General features: G+C 48.4%; 3 protein-coding genes across 3 annotated transcripts in view; all 3 read right to left on the bottom strand.

Annotated features, from left to right (window-relative positions):
* Positions 1–2,294: 2,294 nt before the first annotated feature.
* LOC144179118 (uncharacterized) lies at positions 2,295–8,506 on the bottom strand (the record flags this gene model as incomplete). Its single annotated transcript, XM_077707349.1, has 2 exons — positions 2,295–3,869; positions 8,362–8,506. Coding segments are annotated over 2 exons (468 nt in total), but the record flags the coding sequence as incomplete, so codon positions are not given.
* LOC144179849 (uncharacterized) lies at positions 8,046–17,757 on the bottom strand. The gene is made up of 5 exons (XM_077708277.1): positions 17,716–17,757; positions 14,992–15,524; positions 11,777–12,293; positions 11,417–11,537; positions 8,046–8,913 (listed from the first exon to the last, which is right to left on the bottom strand). Exons 1-5 carry the CDS (start codon positions 17,755–17,757, stop codon positions 8,516–8,518), a joined length of 1,611 nt encoding a protein of 536 aa, XP_077564403.1. The 3' UTR covers positions 8,046–8,515.
* Positions 15,413–19,771, bottom strand: part of LOC144179848 (uncharacterized) — a 76,911-nt gene continuing 72,552 nt past the window's right edge. Inside the window, exon 12 of the mRNA XM_077708276.1 lies at positions 15,413–18,841. Coding sequence (XP_077564402.1) covers positions 18,281–18,841 — 561 coding nt within the window. The 3' untranslated portion in view covers positions 15,413–18,280. The remainder of the gene's footprint in view (positions 18,842–19,771) is intronic.

Here is a 19,771-nt window from a genome sequence, read left to right as displayed (position 1 = left end):
GTTTCCGAATGTTCGTTTTATAAAACGCACATCGCAGGTTTAACTTGCAATGAACGGCACCACCTGCAATGGGGTTAACAGAAAGTGATGTAACGGCACTTTTTTTAGTTTTCTCTCTCGTGTAATGAACCCACATTTTTTTCCGAAACATTGGCACGAATTGGGGGGAGGGGCCATTATGCAGGAAAAAGTTGCAACAGATTTTGGAAAGTTCAAATTTCATGCAACAAAGATGCTAAAAGAAGTGCTGTCAAAGCCTTACCTTTCCAGTAAGAACACGTAGGTAATTATGTAACCAAATTCCTTTTTTATCCACAACATGCTAGTGGCGCCCCAGGCGAAAAAAACGATTGGAGGCCCAATTGGACCTGTCGAAAACACAATTGGGCCAAATGGAACCATTTGCATTTTCAAATGGTTTCATTTGAACCAAGTGTGTTTTCGGCAGGTCCAAATGGTCCTCCAATTGTTTTTTTCGCAGGGGGCCCCCTTACTCACCATCGTCCCCCTGTTCGCCATGGATGCCATGGAGCTGTCCTCCTCACTGAAGTCGCTTGCCGCTTCACATTTGTCGTTGGCCCACAGTGCATCGTCTTTCGTGCCGTAAAAACTTCTTTGCCCACACCAGGAAGCTCTCCTTCTTTGGACCTACAAAACGATCCAAACAGCACAAAGCAGGGAAGGAGTGCAGAGTACACTTGGTGCTTTTTCCGCACACCGCAGCATTTGGGTTTGTTTTGTGTTGAGCAGGTGGGGCTCCATAAGCGCGCTATTTTTAAATTGTGAGCCACGGCATTCACCCTCACGCCTCCAGCTTTTGTTGGAGATTTCTTTTCGTTAGAATGCGTGTTTAGTGTTTCTGCACATACTATGGCGTGATATTAAGTTACTGCGATCGTCTACGGCATCAGCAACCATGACAAGATAAAAACATATTACCACTGCATTTTTTATGCAAGGTGACAAGAAGGCAAATTCTCAAGAAGAAAAGTGGGGGATGGGTTCATTACGTGAGTAAATACAGTATCTGTGCTTGGTATTCTGGCCACCAGTGGCGTCGGAACATTTTTATGTGAACTTGTGAATGTCTGAGACATTTTACCTTCCCCTGCACCCTTCATTCCCCCCCCCCCCCTCCTCAAAAAAAAAAAAAAAAAAAAAAAAAAACCCTGCTTGTGTCTCCTTTCAATTAATAGTCTTTACTACTACTACTCGATGCGCCGCTCGAGTCCACACACTCGCCGCCGTCCGTGTTGCACCGGTCGCTGCCCCTACAACTGCTGCGGCGAATGCTCTTCTGCCATCTGGATACTCTGCCGCATCCACAAACACAGCACCCCTGTCTTTGGCATGGAGATCGATGAGCGCCTTGGCCCTCGCTGCCCGCCGCTTCTTGTTGAACTCGGGGTTCACATTTCTTGGCACAGGACATACCCGCAACCGCCTGCTAATTGCTTCTGGTACATGCACGTCTGTATTCTCGGGTCCCCCTTCTTTTGGCTCCAGGCCTAGGTCACGCAGCACTTGATGCCCTTTCTTGTTTCCGATAGCCGCACGAGCTGGGCGGTCCTCTGCGCCTCGGCGATTTCTTCCAAGGTGTTATGCACTCCCAGGGCCAGGAACTTTTCGGTGCTTGTGCAGTCGAGAAGTCCGAGTGCTGCCTTGTAAGCTTTAAGTCTGAGCGTGTTAATCTTATTATGCTCGCATTGCCTCCAGTTGTGGAAAGCAGCAACATACGTAATGTGTAATGTGGCTTATAGCGAAGGATTGCACTAGCTGGGTGAGGCTTTCTTCCGCAATGCGTTGCTACGATCAAGAAGTCCAAGCCCAGGCCGTCCAGCAGATCTCGGCGGCCCTCGAAAGGCAACGACCGAGCTAAACCGGAGGGAGGCTGCCACCCCATAACAGGGGAAGGCGCAGTCGACCAAAGGGAGTAGTGAAGCCGCGGCCAGAGTAGAGGCGCAACAGCCGGGAAGACGTCATGGCCGCGTCACGGTGACACCTTCTTTACACGGGACGGCTAATCGTTCGGCAAGCATTTTCAATAAAGTTGCTTCGATCGCTCGCACTACTACTACTACTACTAATCCCCTGGGGAGCGGAAAATATGCTACCACACATAATCATCACCATGCCCATTTAAATATAATAATGGTAATTTATTTTAATGCGTAGCATTCTTTGCCGAGTACCCCCATAGCCAGGGCCACGTAATGCCCTGCATTTCCACAAAACTGCAGATATCGTGGAAGAAGAAGAAGAAACACAATTATTTGTGAGCACAGTTAGTTGACGATGGTGGCCACCGTTTTGGCGGTGACTGTGGCCACTCGGGCGTCCAGTGAAGTAAGCTTGAACCTCCTGGTCTCGACAGTGCAATGCCTCTTCCCACGGCTCACATGTGGTTATTTTTGGATAGGGATCTCTCGGGCATCCCCACATAAGGTGCTGAAGGGGGCCGAGCGACTGGCACCCTTCGGCTGGGTGCCAGTCCCTGCACCCAGACTACGTACCCTGCATATGGCTGGGTGAATTAGGCCTCATTTAACGGGATTGGGAAATATGTTCGTTTGTAAAAGACGCCATGTGTGTTCTTGCTGACTGGTGCCGGGGGGGGCAGACATGGCGAGAGAGGCGGTACTGGGTGGTAATTTCATTGTACGTAATCATCCGGTCTCCAGCGGACCTGGCGCCATGGTAGAGGAACGAGCTGGGCCTGGTTAGGGCGGTGAGTTCTCGAGCCATACTGTGGGCAACTTCATTCCCCTCCAGGCCAGCGTGCGCAGGAGCCCAGATGACTTCTATGGGGGACATTGAGGGTATTTGTTGGAGAATTTTGAGTGCCTGAGGTGAAATAAAGCTGGAGACGAAATTTTAAACTGCCGTTTTAGAACCGGTGATGACTGCCTAAGCAACCAAGGACTTCCGTGGGACGTCCGAAAAACAGCCGAACATCCAATTTCTAGCTGCCTCTTAAAATTGCCTTTTCAGGAAGCACTTTTCAGAAGCACATCGGCTGCTGTTCACTAAGAGAAAGCACCATCACAGAAGAAAATTGCATGAGAGGCGTAAACGCAACATACATATATGTATTTGTAGGCATTTCTATCAAAGGCGACACATTGAGACTGCCCTTCCCAACAAAAGTGCACCTTTTTGCTTGGGTCAGTCCGCAAAGCTGCGGCACGTGTTCAGATGGGCACTGTACGGCGGCCGCTTGAGACCAACACCAGACGGCACTGTCTCCACAGGTCCCACCCACAATTACACTTCCTGCACCAGCGTGGAACAGTTGTTACCCGGCTGGTGAGGCCACGATGTGACGGCAAAATTTTCTCTCGGACCCAGCAGGCCCCCACCTCTTAAGCCCCCACCTCTTGGAATGCTCCATAAAAGAGCTTTGTAATAATCTGCAAGAAGGGGCGTGCTTCATTTCGATCATGCGTGCACACACACGAATCGCCCTTCTCCTCTCCTGCTCTGCCACTGGTGGTTGCTGTGCGTGGTCTGCTGGAGATGGCAAGCGAAGGCCACGGGGCGAAAGAATCAGCGGAAGAAATGCCCGGCTGCATGGCTGCGCAGGTGGGCAACCAAGTTAGTCTTCTGGGCAAAGGCACTGGGGCACAGGTGGCATTGAAAGGGACGCTCGCCCGTGTGCGTGCGCAGGTGGTCGACCAGGTGGCTCCTCTGCCCGAAGCCCTTGCCGCAGTGGCTGCACTGGTGGGGGCGCTCGCCCGTATGTATGCGCTGGTGCCTCTTTAGGTGGCTTGGGTGCGGTGTCGTGAAGCTGCACTGGGGGCAGTGCAGTATCCGGCGACCCGCCCGGGGGTAGTGCTCCACCCTGGGACCGCTGCGGGAGGGATAAGGGCCTGCAACAGGAGGACAGAGAAACACTGAGAGCCCTTCCACTGATAAACACGGTGACAGTTAGGCATAAGAGGAGAGAACCAGCATGAAAGAGGAGGCAGCGCCACCTTTGGTGCCAGACAAACTGCTCTGCCCAAGCCTCATGTGGCTGAGCACTGCCTAGCAACACGAACAAACCCTACTCTTCCTTGCTGGCTCGGCTGTCTTTCGCTCAGAAGGGGTTTGACACTTCACAATCGAGGCTTCTCAGGATTGGCACGTCTAATGCTTTTACCCTAAGAAAGCTCTTCTCTCATTACCATGCACTGTGCTAAAACCTACTAACTTCATGCCTACGTTGGGAAGCAATGAGAGTGTTCATCACTGGAGGTGCTTTGCCGTGCACGGAACATTCGCACCAGCTGGCTCTGCAGTGCCAAGGCGGCTGCAGCAGCACATGTACACTGCGCTCAGCCATAATACGTTGGCACATAATAGATACATGCAAGTGTACAGTATCGCATAGCAAGGGAGGGGAATCGGCCAGGGCTTGGTGAAATGGTTGGTGAAATAAATTTTCTCCCTCAAATGGTTACCACCGAATTCAATCAACAATAACTTCACCAGGCAGCGAGATTTGCAGAGCTCACGTGCTTTCCCCCGAAACGTTCCTTTTCACAGGAAGCAGATAATATGCAGAGAGGGTAAGCTGATTAAAGGTGTAATATTAGAGAATTGAAGGCCTAAAGAGTAAAAAAGCTGCATGTTTTTCTCAGGGGCTCACTGATAAGGGACACGGATTTCAAAACCAATTTTCAAGTATCAGTTACACCCTAAACTCGGTTGTGAAGGTTTCTACGACCGGATCTGCCTGCAAGCATCTGATACAAGCTGTGTTGAAGTCTTAGTGGACACCATGCGAATGTGTAGGGTCTTAAATGAAATTTAAGAAGGGCAAAACATTATCAATATGCTCTTTACTGTCACCCACACACAGCCTCTGTGAAAGCCATCTTGTAGGTCGGGAATCAATGACGAGCAATTAGACCAACTGTATTGTTGTGGCTGGCAACTCCGACCCTTCTGATCTTTACTGGAACCAGCAACCTCCTTTCAAGGGCATAATTGAAAGGCTAAATGTTGCCACGGTGGATGTTGGTGACTTTTTTGCACTTACCAGATTTTTAACACCTACCACCAAAAATCACACACTTGACGCACTGTCCACAAATAAACCAGATAAAGTCATGCCAGGATACAGCAAAAAACCTGCCGTTGGCCCAAAAAACTTCAGTAGACACTACTCATACAGGTTTCTTGTGATTGTATTCTGAAGTTCCACCCATGTGATTATTTGACTGCTTGCCTAACACCTGCAGTCTTTATATGTGACAGGCAGCCGAAGACCAGAACACCATGCACTGATCACGGTGACCCCGTCAAACAATGCAATGGCATCATATTAGCTTGCAGCATGTTTTCAATCACTGGCAAGACTTAAATGGTCTGACTTCTTTCTTGTTTGTTAATATTGACTCTTTGGTGTGAAGGCATTAGTTAACGCAGTACATCAGAAATCTGACACCACGGTGGCCAAGAGACGGCACACATCGGTGACATATGCCCATTCCCCCTAAAAAGAAACAGCCCACCTATCGAAGAATACAAAACAGGAGAAAGAATGCTACCAAGGTCCTCAAAAACCTTTTGTAAACTAAGTAGAGGAATTGAGTTGAAGAGGAAATTTGGAAAATTCAAGCCTTGGTGGGATATAACACGGGGCGTTTGGAATGCGAGACAATCACATGTATACATATTCCCTCTGCCACGGTGACCCAATGGCTCCAGCTAATAAAGACAAATGCAATGACGACGTTGTGGGCCTCGACTCGGAAATGTGCGTTGGGCATGCTAATTACACAAGTAGCAATCAAGCGAATAGCAAAGTGCCTTTCCGCATAATGTCTGCTCTGCTCAGCACCCAACAGCAGCGCCACCATGCGGCATTCACTGAAACCTGCGGTCGTACTGCACTGTCCCAAATGATGGTGTGCAAAAGTGCAAAGAAGGCAAGGAAAAAATGCAAAGGGGGAATGATGGTAATGTATAATGAGAGGACGTGTTCAGCCATTGCAAAATAATGCTTTCACATTCACAGCACCGTAAGGGGCCGTTAAAATTTCGTTTCTTCACACAAAGATAGCACATAACAAACACGCACTAAGCATGCCAGCAATTTATTAAATTTAGCCGTGACGACTAGCCACTGTGCGGTCACAAAGTCAAGAACTCTGTGGGCAGGATGGTATGAGCGAAACGGAACTTTAAAACGTGCTTTTCTCATTAAAAATGCATGCAACACGAACACCAAAACTTTAAGCATGGCCTAGACATCATAAAATTACATTTGGGCGGTGGTTAAACACAGTTTACAACTTCTCAGCCCATTCTACACTAAATAGGCACGTCTGTGTTTTTCCGGTGTTGTGTACACGTCTGGTCAATAAGTTTGCGGGGACAAATTGGTCGCAGTTAGCACAGGACCTGTATAATTGGGAGATCTATGGGAGAGCCCTCTGCCCAGCAGTGGGCGTAAATAGGCTGATGATGGTGATGGTACACGTCCGCGCATCTGAGGTGGGGGCTTGGTGGGCTCCAAGCATAACAGCGCGCACTTTCATGAACTGGAACAGTGCATCACCTGAGCTTTACAAAAAAAAAATGTAATACATTGTTTTAATACTAGAAGATGCTGTATCGACCCACAAATCTACCAGAGCTGCACATTTCGGCACCCCGTGATGCAATGCATACCCCAAATGTCTTGTGGAGAAGCAAGCAGCTTCAGTTCAATGCATTTGGGAAACACAGGTCACATAACAATATAAGATATGAAGGTGGAAATGGAGGATTGGAGGCGTCATTTAAGAGGGGGTTAACGACTACTTATAGCAGTGACAACACGGTGGTGGTGAGGCAGCTACCAAGAGCCACTTCATATCCGCTGTCTCCCTCACTTTTTTCAGGCATGAAAGAGTATAAGAAAGTTATCTCAGTTGGTTCTCTCCCTGAAGCTTCTTTGAACCGCTGCAGTACCAAGGATCTAATCCCTGGGATCTTCAATCAACCGACTCAATCACCAGTACGAACCGTGCATTTATTTGCAATCATGCGGCTAGAAATCAGTGCTCGGGGGGAGCCTAGCCATGAGCTCCGCTTCCCAGACCGCCAGTACAGTGTCACCGAAGAGAGTGCACGCTACTGGCGTCAGCTGAAGGGGCAGCTCCCGATATGCAACGCTCAGAGGACCTCGTTTTGTGGGTGCTGCACTGTGCACCTAGAACTGAGGAATAAGGTGGCTACTTTTGTCTGCGAGCATTGTGCGACGTCTCGACGAATGGATGGCCAAGGACACAACAAGACGTTTGCTGGTGGCTTGCGCAAACCAAATTCCGCGGCGGTCTGCACATGGGTGACCCATGCTTGGCTCTAGCTAACTGATGACATGGTCTTGCGAGTGGTAATTAAAAAGCTCTTCGTAAGCAATTCTTCGGACTGCACCAAGAACGACTTGTGTGGGAGACAGCCAGGCAAAGGCAGTCCGACAAGATTCCAAACAGCTCTATTGAGTTACGATAGACAAAAAAGTGCTTACAGCTTCAACAAAACGGTGATATGTATCAATTTTTTTTCCAAATTTCTCGGCCACAAGGTAAGTCGATCGCCCTATATTCCGCCTTATACGGAAGTTTGTCAACATGTCCAAGAAAGAGTGATGTGGAGAGGGAAATTTCTTCCTCCTCCTCCTACTCATGCCAAAAAAGAGTACTTGTGGCTACTGAGGTTGTTGGATAACCCATCGTAGATTAAATTTTAAGGTTCAGTTAGAAAAATTAGGGAATTGAAGTAACACAGACATTCAGTGATGCCAACTGACTACTGAAGTTTACTAGTACTGTTAAGCAAATATATAAAATATGAAAACAAACAATATCGCGAAAGGGGAAGGGGATAAAAAGTAACAACCCGTCCCCTTCTCTGTCTTTTTTCGTTAAAGTCTGCACTCTCTCGTTCAAACCATTTTCTAAACAGTGGAACCAAACTTAACAGATAGATAGTGTCTAAGTTTTTGTCACTCTCTGAATGTTTTCATCTGACCCTTACAGCCATCTCTAGAAAAGAGTACACACGATGAGCACTTGACATCAACTGCTGTTTACCGACACACGGCACAATTACAGCACGAAATTACATGCGACATATCCAAACTGCACGTGCTAGCATGCATATGAATGGTGACACATCATGACTCCCACTTCCTAAAAGGTGGTGCGTCCGCTTGCTTCTGTCGAACAGCAAAGCTGCAGCCTGCATTCAAATAGGCACTCATCACGAGTTGCCGGTGACTGACACCGGATTGCACTGTCTGGCACAGGTCCCACCAACAATCACACTTCCTGCAGCAGCACGGAACAATTGTCACACGGCTGCGGAGGCACCGACGCATTGACACACCTGGTAATTTTTGCCTGCAGTGAAGTCGCAACGTACAAAACACAGGCTCTCGATCAGAGTCCCACACTGCCTCATAACGATCCACCAAGAGGGGCTCATTGCCCTCCGACAACGTTCTACACACACCCTGCTGGGCCGTTCCCCTCGGGCTGCACTACTGGTGGCTGCTGTGCTGCTTCTCGTGTGCCTTCTGTTGGATACGGCGTGCGAAAGCCTCGGGGCAGAAGCGGCAGCGGAAGGGCCTCTCGTCCGTGTGGCTGAGCACGTGACGATACAGGGCATTGACCTGGGCAAAGGCGCTGGAGCACTGGTGGCACTGGTAGGGACGCTCGCCCGTGTGGATGCGCAGGTGCTCAACCAGGTGGCTCCTCTGCCCGAAGCCCTTGCCGCAGTGGCTGCAGCTGAAGGGGCGCTCGCCCGTGTGTATGCGCTGGTGCCTCTTCATGTGGCTCGGGTGCAGTGCCGTGAAGCTGCACTGCTGGCACTGCAGCGGCTGCCGACCCGGCGGGGGGCTGTGCTGCACACCGTGGCCACCCAGGGAAGGAGAAGGGCCTGCAACAGGAGGAGAGAGAAACTCTGAGAGCCCTTCCACTGACAAACACGGTGACAGTCAGGCATAAGAGGAGAGAACCAGCATGAAAGAGGAGGCAGCGTCACCTTTGGTGTCAGGCAAACTTCTCTACCCAAGCCTAATGTGGCTGAACACTGCCTAGCAACACGGACTAACATTACTCTTTCTTTCTGGCTCGGCTGTCTTTCGCTTATAAGGGTTTTGAAACTTCACAATCGAGGCTTCGCATGTCTAGTGCTTTCACACTAAAAAAGCTCCCGCATCGTGGTGAAACCTCTTAAGTTCATGCCTAAGTTGGGAAGCAATGGGAGTGTTCATCACTGGAGGTGCTTTGCCGCGCACTCAACATTCGCACCAGCTGGCTCTGCACTGTCAAGGTGGCTGCACCAGCACATGTACAGTGTGCTCAGCCGTATTACGTTGATCCAGTTGGAAGTCCTCCAAGGCAGACCCATAATACATACATGCCAGTGTACGGTACCACATAGCAATGGAGGGGAATCGGCCAGGGCTTGGTGAAATGGCTGATGAAATAAATATTTACCCTCAACCAGTTACCACCAAATTCGATCAACAATAACTTCACCAGGCACTGAGATTTGCAGAGCTCATGTGCTTTGCCCCGAAACTTTGTTTCTCACCGGAAGACGATAATGTGTAGAGGGTAAGCTAACTAAAGGTGTAATATTGGAGAATTGAAGACTCAAAGAGTAAAGAAGCTGCACATTTTTCACAGGGACTCACTGATAAGTGACACACAAATGTCCAAACCAATTTTTAAATACCGGTTACACCCCTAAACTCGGTTGCGAAAGTTTCTACGAGGGGATTTGTCTGCAAGCATCTACAAAACGCCTGTGTTAAAGTCTTACTGGACACCATAGGAATGTGTAGGGTCTTAAGCGAAACTTCAGTGCGGCAAAACATTATCAACATGCTTTTTGCCATCGCTCACACGTAGACTATGTAAAAGCCATTTGGTAGCTCGGGATTCAATGAGGAGCAATGAGGAGGTGAGCTAGTGAGGCAGCTACCAAGAGCCGCTTTGTCTCCGCCATCTGTTTTACTCTTTCCAGGCATTTGATGCGTGAAAAGAGTGCAAGTAAGTTATTTCAGTTGGTTCTTTCCCTGAGGCTTCTCCTCTGAGCCACCGCAGCACCAACGATCTTCTATCAACCGACTCAATCGCCAGTACGAACTATACAATTATTTGCATTCAGGGGGATAAAAACCAATGCTGGGGTGGAGCCTGAAGACGACAGACCACGAGCTCCGCCGCCCAGACCTCATCTGTCCGCCTCCGAATTCACCCTAGTTTTTCCCTTTCATCCCACCACTCGGGCAAGAGGAAAGGAAGGGGTCAGCATATGGTCTGTTGGTTTCAAGAGCTCGTCTACCCATGCATTTGTGCCTCTGCACGCGCTGCTTTTCAGAACATCCAGTGTGAGCAGATACGACTGGTTCCAGAAAAAGCCGGCGCAAGAATTAAGGCACTGCGCAACGCGCTTTGCTCTGTCGAGAGACATTTCAGTTAGTTTGACATTTCCAACAAAGAGTAAGGAGGAGAGGGAAGTTTCTTCCTCCTCTTCCTCCTCCTTCTCACGCCAGGAAAGAGTGCAACTTGCGGCTACTGAGGTTGTCGGATAAGTCATTGTAAATTAAATTTCGAGGTTCAGCTAGAAAAATTAGGGAATTGAAGTAACACACAGACATTCAGTGATGCAAACTAACCACTGGAGTTTACTACTACTGTTAAGCAAATAGTACATCAAAGAAATGGAAGCAAACCATACAGCAAAAGTGTGTGGGGGAACGTGGCTTTCCCCAATATTAAAACCAGTGTTTGGTATCTGTTATTAAAAAGAAACGACCCCTACCCTTCTGTCTTTTTTAATTAGTTTGCACTCGTTTGTTCAAAGCATTTCCTAAACAGAGGAACTTCATCACGTAGTTGGTGACAGCTTATGTCTATCTGATTGTCCGTCAGTTTATGTCACTCTCTGAATTTTTCCAGCTGACCTTAACAACGATCCCTAGAAAAAGCACATGGACATCAACTGCTGTTTACCGACAGAAGGCACAATTACAGCAGAAAATTACATGCGACATATGCAGACTGTGTGTGCTTGCATGCACATGAATGGTGACACATCATGATTCCCACGTCTTAAAAGCTGGTGTGTCTGCTTGCTTCTGTCGAACAGCAAAGCTGCAACACACATTCAAATAGGCGCTCATCACGAGTTGACAGTGACTGACACAGGATGCCACTGTCAGCCACAGGTCGCACCAACAATCACACTTTCCGCAGCAGCGAGGAACAATTGTCACCCAGCTGTGGAGGCGCCGACAGGATGACAAACGTGGCAATTTTCACTCTGAGTGAAATCTCAATGTACAATAAAACAGGGTATCTCTCCGAGTCCCCCACTCCCTGGAATGCTGCACGACACTGTTTTGTAACAACTGCCAAGGGGGGCCTACTTTCTTCCATGGTGGTTGGGCTCCTTCTCATTTGTCTTCCGCTTGAGGCAACTGGTCGATGGTATGCAGTTCTTTTGCATGGGCAATTGAGCTTCATTTTCGCCTTAAGTTCTTGCAATGACTGAATTCAAATATTTCTCTCTCTCTCTTTGTAACCAAGATTCCAAAACATGGCATTTTGGTGATCGTCTCGCTTTTTGCGCCATCTCGCTGCCATTACAATGCCCGTGTTTTGACCTCCAACGTTATGTCATGCTTTTGCATTAAAATCCACTAGTGACAAACGAGGAGAAATTAAAAATTTCAAAGGCTGACAAAGCACAAAAACCCGCTGCAATCAAGCATGGTGTCATTTTATAGTGGCTGGGTTTCGTGCTCCCTCGCCTCGTGCGTCTTCTGCAAGAGGCGACGAGAGAAGGCCTTGGGGCAGAAGCGACACCGGAAGGGCTGCTCCCCCGTGTGGCTGCGCACATGGCTGTTTAGGTGGGCCTGCTGGGTGAAGGTGCTGGGGCACAGGTGGCACTGGTAGGGACGCTCGCCCGTGTGCGTGCGCAGGTGGACGTCCAGCTGGGTCTTCGTCACAAAGGCCTTGTTGCAGTGGCTGCAGCTGAAGGGGCGCTCGCCCGTGTGCGAGCGCTGGTGCCTCTTCAGATAACTCGGGTACAGTGCCATGAAGCTGCACTGCTGGCACTGCAGCGGCTGACGACCCGGCGGGGGGCTGTGCTGCACACCGTGGCCACCCAAGAAAGGAGAAGGGCCTGCAACAGGTGGAAAGAGAAACTCTGAGCCCTTCCACTGATAAACACGGTGACAGTCAGGCATAAGAGAGAGAACCAGCATGAAAGAGGAGGCAGCGTCACCTTTGGTGCCAGGCAAACTTCTCTACCCAAGCCTAATGTGGCTGAACACTGCCTAGCAACAAGGACTAACATTACTCTTTCTTTCTGGCTCGGCTGTATTTCGCTTATAAGGGTTTTGAAACTCCACAATCGAGGCTTCGCATGTCTAGTCCTTTCCCACTAAAAAAGCTCCCGCATCGTGGTGAAACCTCTTAAGTTCATGCCTAAGTTGGGAAGCAATGGGAGTGTTCATCACTGGAGGTGCTTTGCCGCGCACTCAACATTCGCACCAGCTGGCTCTGCACTGTCAAGGTGGCTGCACCAGCACATGTACAGTGTGCTCAGCCGTATTACGTTGATCCAGTTGGAAGTCCTCCAAGGCAGACCCATAATACATACATGCCAGTGTACGGTACCACATAGCAATGGAGGGGAATCGGCCAGGGCTTGGTGAAATGGCTGATGAAATAAATATTTACCCTCAACCGGTTACCACCAAATTCGATCGACAATAACTTCACCAGGCACTGAGATTTGCAGAGCTCATGTGCTTTCCCCCAAAACTCTGTTTTTCACTGGAAGAAGATAATGTGCAGAGGGTAAGCAAACTAAAGGTGTAATATTGGAGAATTGAAGACTCAAATAGTAAAGAAGCTGCACATTTTTCTCAGGGACTCACTGATAAGTGACACACGAATGTCCAAACCAATTTTTAAATACCGGTTACACCCCTAAACTCGGTTGCAAAAGCTTCTACGAGGGGATCTGCCTGCAAGCATCTAAAACAGCCTGTGTTAAAGTCTTACTGGACACCATAGGAATGTGTAGGGTCTTAAGTGAAACTTCAGAGCGGCAAAACATTATCAACATGCTTTTTGCCGTCGCTCACACGTAGACTATGTGAAAGCCATTTGGTAGCTCGGGATTCAATGAGGAGCAATGAGGAGGTGGGCTAGTGAGGCAGCTACCAAGAGCCGCTTTGTCTCCGCCATCTGTTTTACTCTATCCAGGCATCTCATGCGTGAAAAGAGTGCAAGAAAGTTATCTCAGTTGGTTCTTTCCTTGAGGCTTCTCCTCTGAGCAACCGCAGCACCAAGGATCTTCTATCAACCGACTCAATTGCCAGTACGAACTATACAATTATTTGAAATCAGGCGGCTAAAAACCAATGCTGGCGTGGAGGCTGACGACGGACCACGAGCTCCGCCGCCCAGACTTCATCTGTCCGTCTCTGAATTCACCCTCGTTTTTCCCTTTCATCTCACCACTCCGGCAAGGGGAAAGGAAGGGGTCAGCATATGCGCCGTCAGTTTCAAGAGCTCGTCTATCTGTGTGCTTTAGCCACTTCCTGGAACGCAGGTGTGTGAAAGCGTGTGTGCGACATGCTTTCCCACGGTCCGCGCACCTCTGTTCCAGGATTGCATAGTTATTTGACGACATTTTCGACACACAGTAAGGAGGAGAGGGAAGTTTCGTCCTCCTCATCCTCCTCCTCATGCCAGGAAAGAGTACAACTTGCGGCTACTGAGGTTGTTGGATAAGTCGTCTTCGATCAAATTTTAAGGTTCCAACAAGAAACATTGAGGAATCGAAGAAACACACACAGACATTCACTGATGCGAACTAACCACTGGAGTTTACTACTACTGTTAAGCAAATACATAAAAAAAATGGAAGCAAACCATACAGCAAAAGTGTGTGGAGGGACGTGGCTTTCCCTGATATTAAAACCAGTGTTTGGTATCCATTATTAAAAAGTAACGACCCCTACACTTCTCTGTCTTTTTTCATTAGTTTGCACTTGTTTGTTCAAAGCATTTTCTAAACAGAGGAACTTCATCACGTAGTTGGTGACAGCTTATGTCTATCTAATTGTCTGTCAGTTTATGTCACTCTCTGAATGTTTCCAGCTGACCTTTACAACGATCCCTAGAAAAAGCACATGGACATCAACTGCTGTTTACCGACAGAAGGCACAATTACAGCAGAAAATTACATGCGACATATGCAGACTGTGTGTGCTTGCATGCATATGAATGGTGACACATCATGATTCCCACGTCTTAAAAGCTGGTGTGCCTGCTTGCTCCTGTCGAACAGCAAAGCTGCAACACACATTCAAATAGGCGCTCATCACGAGTTGACAGTGACTGACACAGGATGCCATTGTCTGCCACAGGTCGCACCGACAATCACACTTCCTGCAACAGCGAGGAACAATTGTCACCCAGCTGTGGAGGCGCCGACAGGATGACAAACGTGGCAATTTTCAACGCAGAGTGAAGTCCCAATGTACAATAAAACAGGGTCTCTGAGTCCCCCATTCCCTGGAATGCTGCACGACACTGTTTTGTAACAACTGCCAAGGGGGGGCCTACTTTCCTCCATGGTGGTTGCACTCCTTCTTCTCATTTGTCTTCCGCTTGAGGCAACTGGTCGATCGTATGCAGTTCTTTTGCATGGGCAATTGAGCTTCATTTTCTCCTCAAGTTCTTGCAATGCCTGAATTCAAATGTTTCTCTCTCTCTCTTTCTAACCAAGATTCCAAAACATGGCATTGTCTTGCTTTTTGCGCCATCTCGCTGCCATGGCAATGCCCGTGTTTTGACCTCCGACGTTAGGTCATGCCTTTGCACTTAAATCCACTAGTGACAAACGAGGAGAAATTGAAAATTTCAAAGGCTGACAAAGCACAAAAACCTGCTGCAATCAAGCATGGTGTCATTTTATAGTGGCTGGGTTTTGTGCTCCCTCGTCTCATGCGCCTTCCGCCAGCGGCGACGAGTGAAGGCCTTGGGGCAGAGGCGACACCGGAAAGGCCTCTCCCCCGTGTGGCTGCGCACATGGCTGTCCAGCGCGCTTTTGTGGGTGAAGGCGCTGGGGCACAGGTGGCACTGGTGAGGACGCTCGCCCGTGTGCGTGCGCAGGTGAACGTTCAGCTGGTTCTGCCACGCAAAGGCCTTGCCGCAGTGGTTGCACTTGAAGGGGCGCTCGCCCGTGTGTGAGCGCTGGTGCCTCTTCAGATAACTCGGGTACAGTGCCGAGAAGCTGCACTGCTGGCACTGCAGCAGCTGACGACCCGGCGGGGGGCCGGGCTGCTGCCTTGGGCTTTTCACGGAGGGGGAATAGGGGGATCCTGCAGCAGGGAGGAGAGGAAAAAACTGGGAGCCTTTCCCACGACAACCGCAGTGGCAGTGCGCATGCAGCGACGTTTTAGAGACGACAGTCTTTTTTGGATGACCTAAATGCAGAAATTTTGGCTTGTCTGTCTGTCCCTCGACTCAGTCTTCCGGCCAAAAGTTGACTGATTGATTGTAGGGTTTAACGCACTGATGCAACACAGGCGATGAGGTGCGCCGTACTGGAGGGCTCCGGATTAATTTTGACCACCAAAATCTTGTACACATGGCATTTTTGCTTTTTGTCTCCACCAAAAAAGTGGCCACCGCGGCTGGGGATCGAACCCCTGCCCCCATGGTCGGCACCGCAATACCCAGCCGAAAGTGGAAACCCTTCGTCAAAAAGTGGCATATATCCTATTAACAGCTCCAAACAACCAAATCTGCTAGCCTAGGTCATACATGCCCTTATTATTTAGCACAAAAGAAACCTTGCGCACATGAGGCAAAATTCAAGTGCTTAAAGTGACAGACAACCGATTTTTGTTGAGTATGTATTCTCTGTCCGAAATGAAAGGGCATCACTTAAAGCACCTTAAAGAGAAGCGGTTTTGCTGATAACCCCCAATAACTTTTTAAATCGAAATTTTTAGATCAACAAGGCGTGTGTGTTCTCCAAAAAATAATGCTGGCAAACATGATATACAGTAGTGCGGCAAAATACTTGTGTCTGTATGCGAAATGAAAAGCGATATTTAAAAACTTGTGCCGAGCTAAAAAAAAAGTGAATCGCAGGCTTTCTTATTCCTTTGCGAGTTTTTTTATAAATTCACCCGTCCATTCTGCACGAAGGCGCCATCTGTTGGGATGCATGATATGTAAAATGCATGCTTCACGTTGTGGAGGTCAGAAGTTCAATTCTCCCTGGGCGGGTCCTTTTTTTTTTTTTTTTTTTTTTGTTAAGGTGCCGCTGGCGTATTTGGAAACTGAAATAGAATATTTTGCTGGAACAAAGGCCCCCGAGTCAGGCAGAATCGTCAAAGCTCCTTTACTGGGTCTGTTTACTGAACGCCGACGTTGATTCTGGGCATGGAGGCTCAGTTAGCCACACTGAGAGCAACCCATCATTGGCGGGAGGCGTTGGTGGGCGGCGTGTCTTAAAAATTTTCAAAAGAATATTTAAAATACATATACAATTTAAACTTAAACAAATACTTGTGTTAAAAGGTTTTCAGTAAGTGAATGAATGTTTCAGCAGTTACAGTAGCTGCTGGGTTTGCACGTCACGTGACAGGGACACTAATTGTAGTGTCAAGTTTCGACACTACAAAACCGCCACCCTTCCGATTTGAGAAAGTTCGCTGCCAAATTAAAATTATTTCTGCCAATTTGTTTATAAATTGCTTATGGTTCCCGGGCTATATAAAACGCTGGCTTTCATATGAGCTAGAGAACATCTACGCGACAAAAATTGGTTGTCCATCCCTTTCACCGGTATGTCCTGTGTTCTTTTAGTTACTTTGGGTTTGTTTTTATAACATGAAGAGACAAAAATACAGTGCATTGAAAATGGTAAGAAATATGCTACACGCAAGTAAGACACCAGTAATTTCTACACATTCCAGGCTGCAGGAAAAAGGCTAGGGAGAAATTTCAAAAAGGTAAAAGTCTCTGTACGTCTCTGGTTGTTTCTAAGTGAATCCTGCAGCTGAAACCGTCGCCACACCTGTAGCCTCCTGGGCTCTATAGCTAGTTTCCACACTTGCCAGGGTGTCAATTGGTAAACTAGCACCGCATTTCCCACTCCAGCTCAGCTGACTGTTCTCTTTCTTGCGAAGTGTTTAGACTGAAGCTTCAATGGGTATTCTGCCAGCTACCTTATCCAAAATTTCTCCATCAAACATTCTCGGTACCAACATTGCCACCCAGCATCTGCGTGCAAAAAGGCGGTTGGGGCATGTAATGAGTCAATCTCCTGGCTAGGCACATTTATGAGCCTGCGACCAAGGGGAAGATTGGCAGCAGAGTTACTCAATATATAGTTGCGAAACTCGGCTTCAGAATCCGGACGGCGCTAGCCCCCGTGCTCCGTGGAAGCTGAGGGGCAAGTCAACGCGCGGCACCTAGGAGACAAAAACTGAACTTAGCTAAACTATTAATATTAAATTTTTTTTTAATACAAAGATTGCTTTTTTAAATTAGAATACATTAATTAGGTGAAATTTACTTGTGTTGTAGCGGCTTTTCCTTTTATGACTTATGGCAGCAGCTGCAAGCACTTCAGTACTGCTTCAACGTCCTGTTGACAGGCGACAGGCTAGTCAACTTGCCCCGTGCTTGCCCCGGCGGAGGAGAGGCAAGCAAAGACCGGCTTTCGATACATGGGGCCTAAGGGGAGTTTCGCAACTCGTATATATCGGATTGGCAGGAGTCAGCACATGGCTCTTTGTCCACTTTGGTAGGCTTGGAGCTTACAACAGTTTCTACCTTGGTAAGCAACGTAGGCATTCTTCAAACACAAGTTTGGCTCTTCCCAATACCTTTTTGAGTGTTTTCTTACTAGTTTAATGGTGACAGGGGCACCCCGCAAGAGGCAGTCCTCTCTCCACTCCTTTTCAATCTCACTCTTCTCCCTCTACCGAAGAAACTACAACACATCCCAAACCTCAAGGTTACTATCTACACAGATGAACCCTCAAACTGGGATGCTTTGGGCAAGCTACAAGATACAGTCCAAGATACAAGTCCAAGATACAGATACAAGATACAAGACAGTGCATGTGTTTTGACCTCCGATGTTAGGTCATGCCTTTGCACTAAAATTCACTAGTCACAAACAAGGAGAAATAAAAAAAATTTGAAGGCTGACAAAGAAAAAACCTGCTGCAATCAAGCATGGGGTCATTTTATAGTGGTTGGGTTTTGTGCTCCCTCGTCTCATGCGCCTTCCGCCAGCGGCGATGAGTGAAGGCCTTGGGGCAGAGGCGACACCGGAAAGGCCTCTCCCCCGTGTGGCTGCGCACATGGCTATCCAGCGTGCTTTTGTGGGTGAAGGTGCTGGGGCACAGGTGGCACTCGTAGGGACGCTCGCCCGTGTGCGTGCGCAGGTGGACGTCCAGCTGGGTCTTCGTCGCAAAGGCCTTGTTGCAGTGGCTGCACTGGTAGGGACGCTCGCCCGTGTGCGTGCGCAGGTGGACGTCCAGGTGGGTCTTCATCGCAAAGGCCTTGTTGCAGTGGCTGCACTGGTAGGGGCGCTCGCCCGTGTGTGAGCGCTGGTGCCTCTTCATGTGACTCGGGTGCAGTGCCGAGAAGCTGCACTGCTGGCACTGCAGCAGCCGACGACCCGGCGGGAGGCCGTGTTGCTGCCTGTGGCTTCCCACAGAGGGTGAAGAGGGGGATCCTGCAGCAGGAAGGAGAGGAAAAAACTTGGAGCCCTTCCAGCTCACTGGAGTGCCAGCAGCGATGCTCTAGAGACGATAGTCTTTCTTGGACTACCTAAGCGCAAAAATTTGTCTGTCTATCCCTTGACTCTGCCTTCCAGCCATCTGAAACCATTTTTCAAAAAGAAGTATATTGAATTTGGTCCTGCTGAATAGCACCAAAAAACTAAATTTGCTGGTCTAAGTCATACAGTCTAAGTCATACATGCTGGTCTAAGTCATTCCCTTATTATTTACTGCAAAAGAAACCGTGTGCACATTCGAGGCAAAATTCAAGTACCTAACGAGTAGGTCCTGCGCTCTTTTAGTTGGTTTGGGTTGGTTTTTATAATATCAAGGGACAAAAACACAACGGATTAAAAATAGTAACAAACATGCTTGCTCCAAAGGAGTATGAAAACGGTAATTTTTACACATTCCAGGTCACAGGAAAATGGCTAGGGAGAAATTTCAAAAATGTAAAGTCTCTGTACTTCTCTGGTTGTTTCTAAGTCAATCCTGCAGCTGAAACCATCAACGCATCTGTTGCCTCCTGGACTGTATGGCTAGTTTCCACATTTTCAAGGGTGTCGATTGGTAAACAAGCACCACATTTTGCACTCCAAGTTAGCTGACTGTTCTCTTTCTTGCGAAGTGCTTAGACCGAAGCTGCAATGGGTATTCCGCCAGCCACCTCGTCAAAAATTTTTCCATCAAACATTCTCAGTACCGACATTGCCACCCAGCACCTATGTGCAAAAAGGCGGTCGGGGCATGTAATGAGTCAATCTCCTGGCTAGGCACATTTATGAGCCTGCGACCAAGGAGGAGATTGGCAGGAGTCAGCACACGGCTCTGTCCGATTCGGCAGGCCTGGAGCTTACAAAGGTTTCTACCCTGGTAAGTAATGTAGACATTCTTCAAACCCAAGTTTGGCTCTTATCAATACCTTTTTGAGTGTTTGCTCTCTCCACTCCT

The sequence above is a fragment of the Haemaphysalis longicornis genome, unplaced genomic scaffold (assembly GCF_048455015.1).
Source record: "Haemaphysalis longicornis isolate Haplotype H1 unplaced genomic scaffold, Haemaphysalis longicornis Haplotype H1 scaffold_4, whole genome shotgun sequence".
Lineage (NCBI taxonomy): Eukaryota > Metazoa > Arthropoda > Arachnida > Ixodida > Ixodidae > Haemaphysalis > Haemaphysalis longicornis.
The sequence above is the reverse complement of the archived record's forward strand: the minus strand, read 5'-3'. Positions and strand labels throughout refer to the sequence as shown.

What these genes read in the sequence shown, in the direction of transcription:
- LOC144179849 (XM_077708277.1), bottom strand. Translation starts at nt 17,757, where the DNA reads ATGTATCGAAAGCCGGTCTTTGCTTGCCTCTCCTCCGCCGGG. An exon ending in ACGAGGGAGCACAAAACCCA is followed by an intron (nt 12,294 to 14,991) that starts GCCACTATAAAA and finishes TGGGTAGAGAAG; the next exon opens with TTTGCCTGGCACCAAAGGTG. An exon ending in CCCAACCACCATGGAAGAAA is followed by an intron (nt 8,914 to 11,416) that starts GTAGGCCCCCCT and finishes CTCCTGTTGCAG; the next exon opens with GCCCTTCTCCTTCCCTGGGT.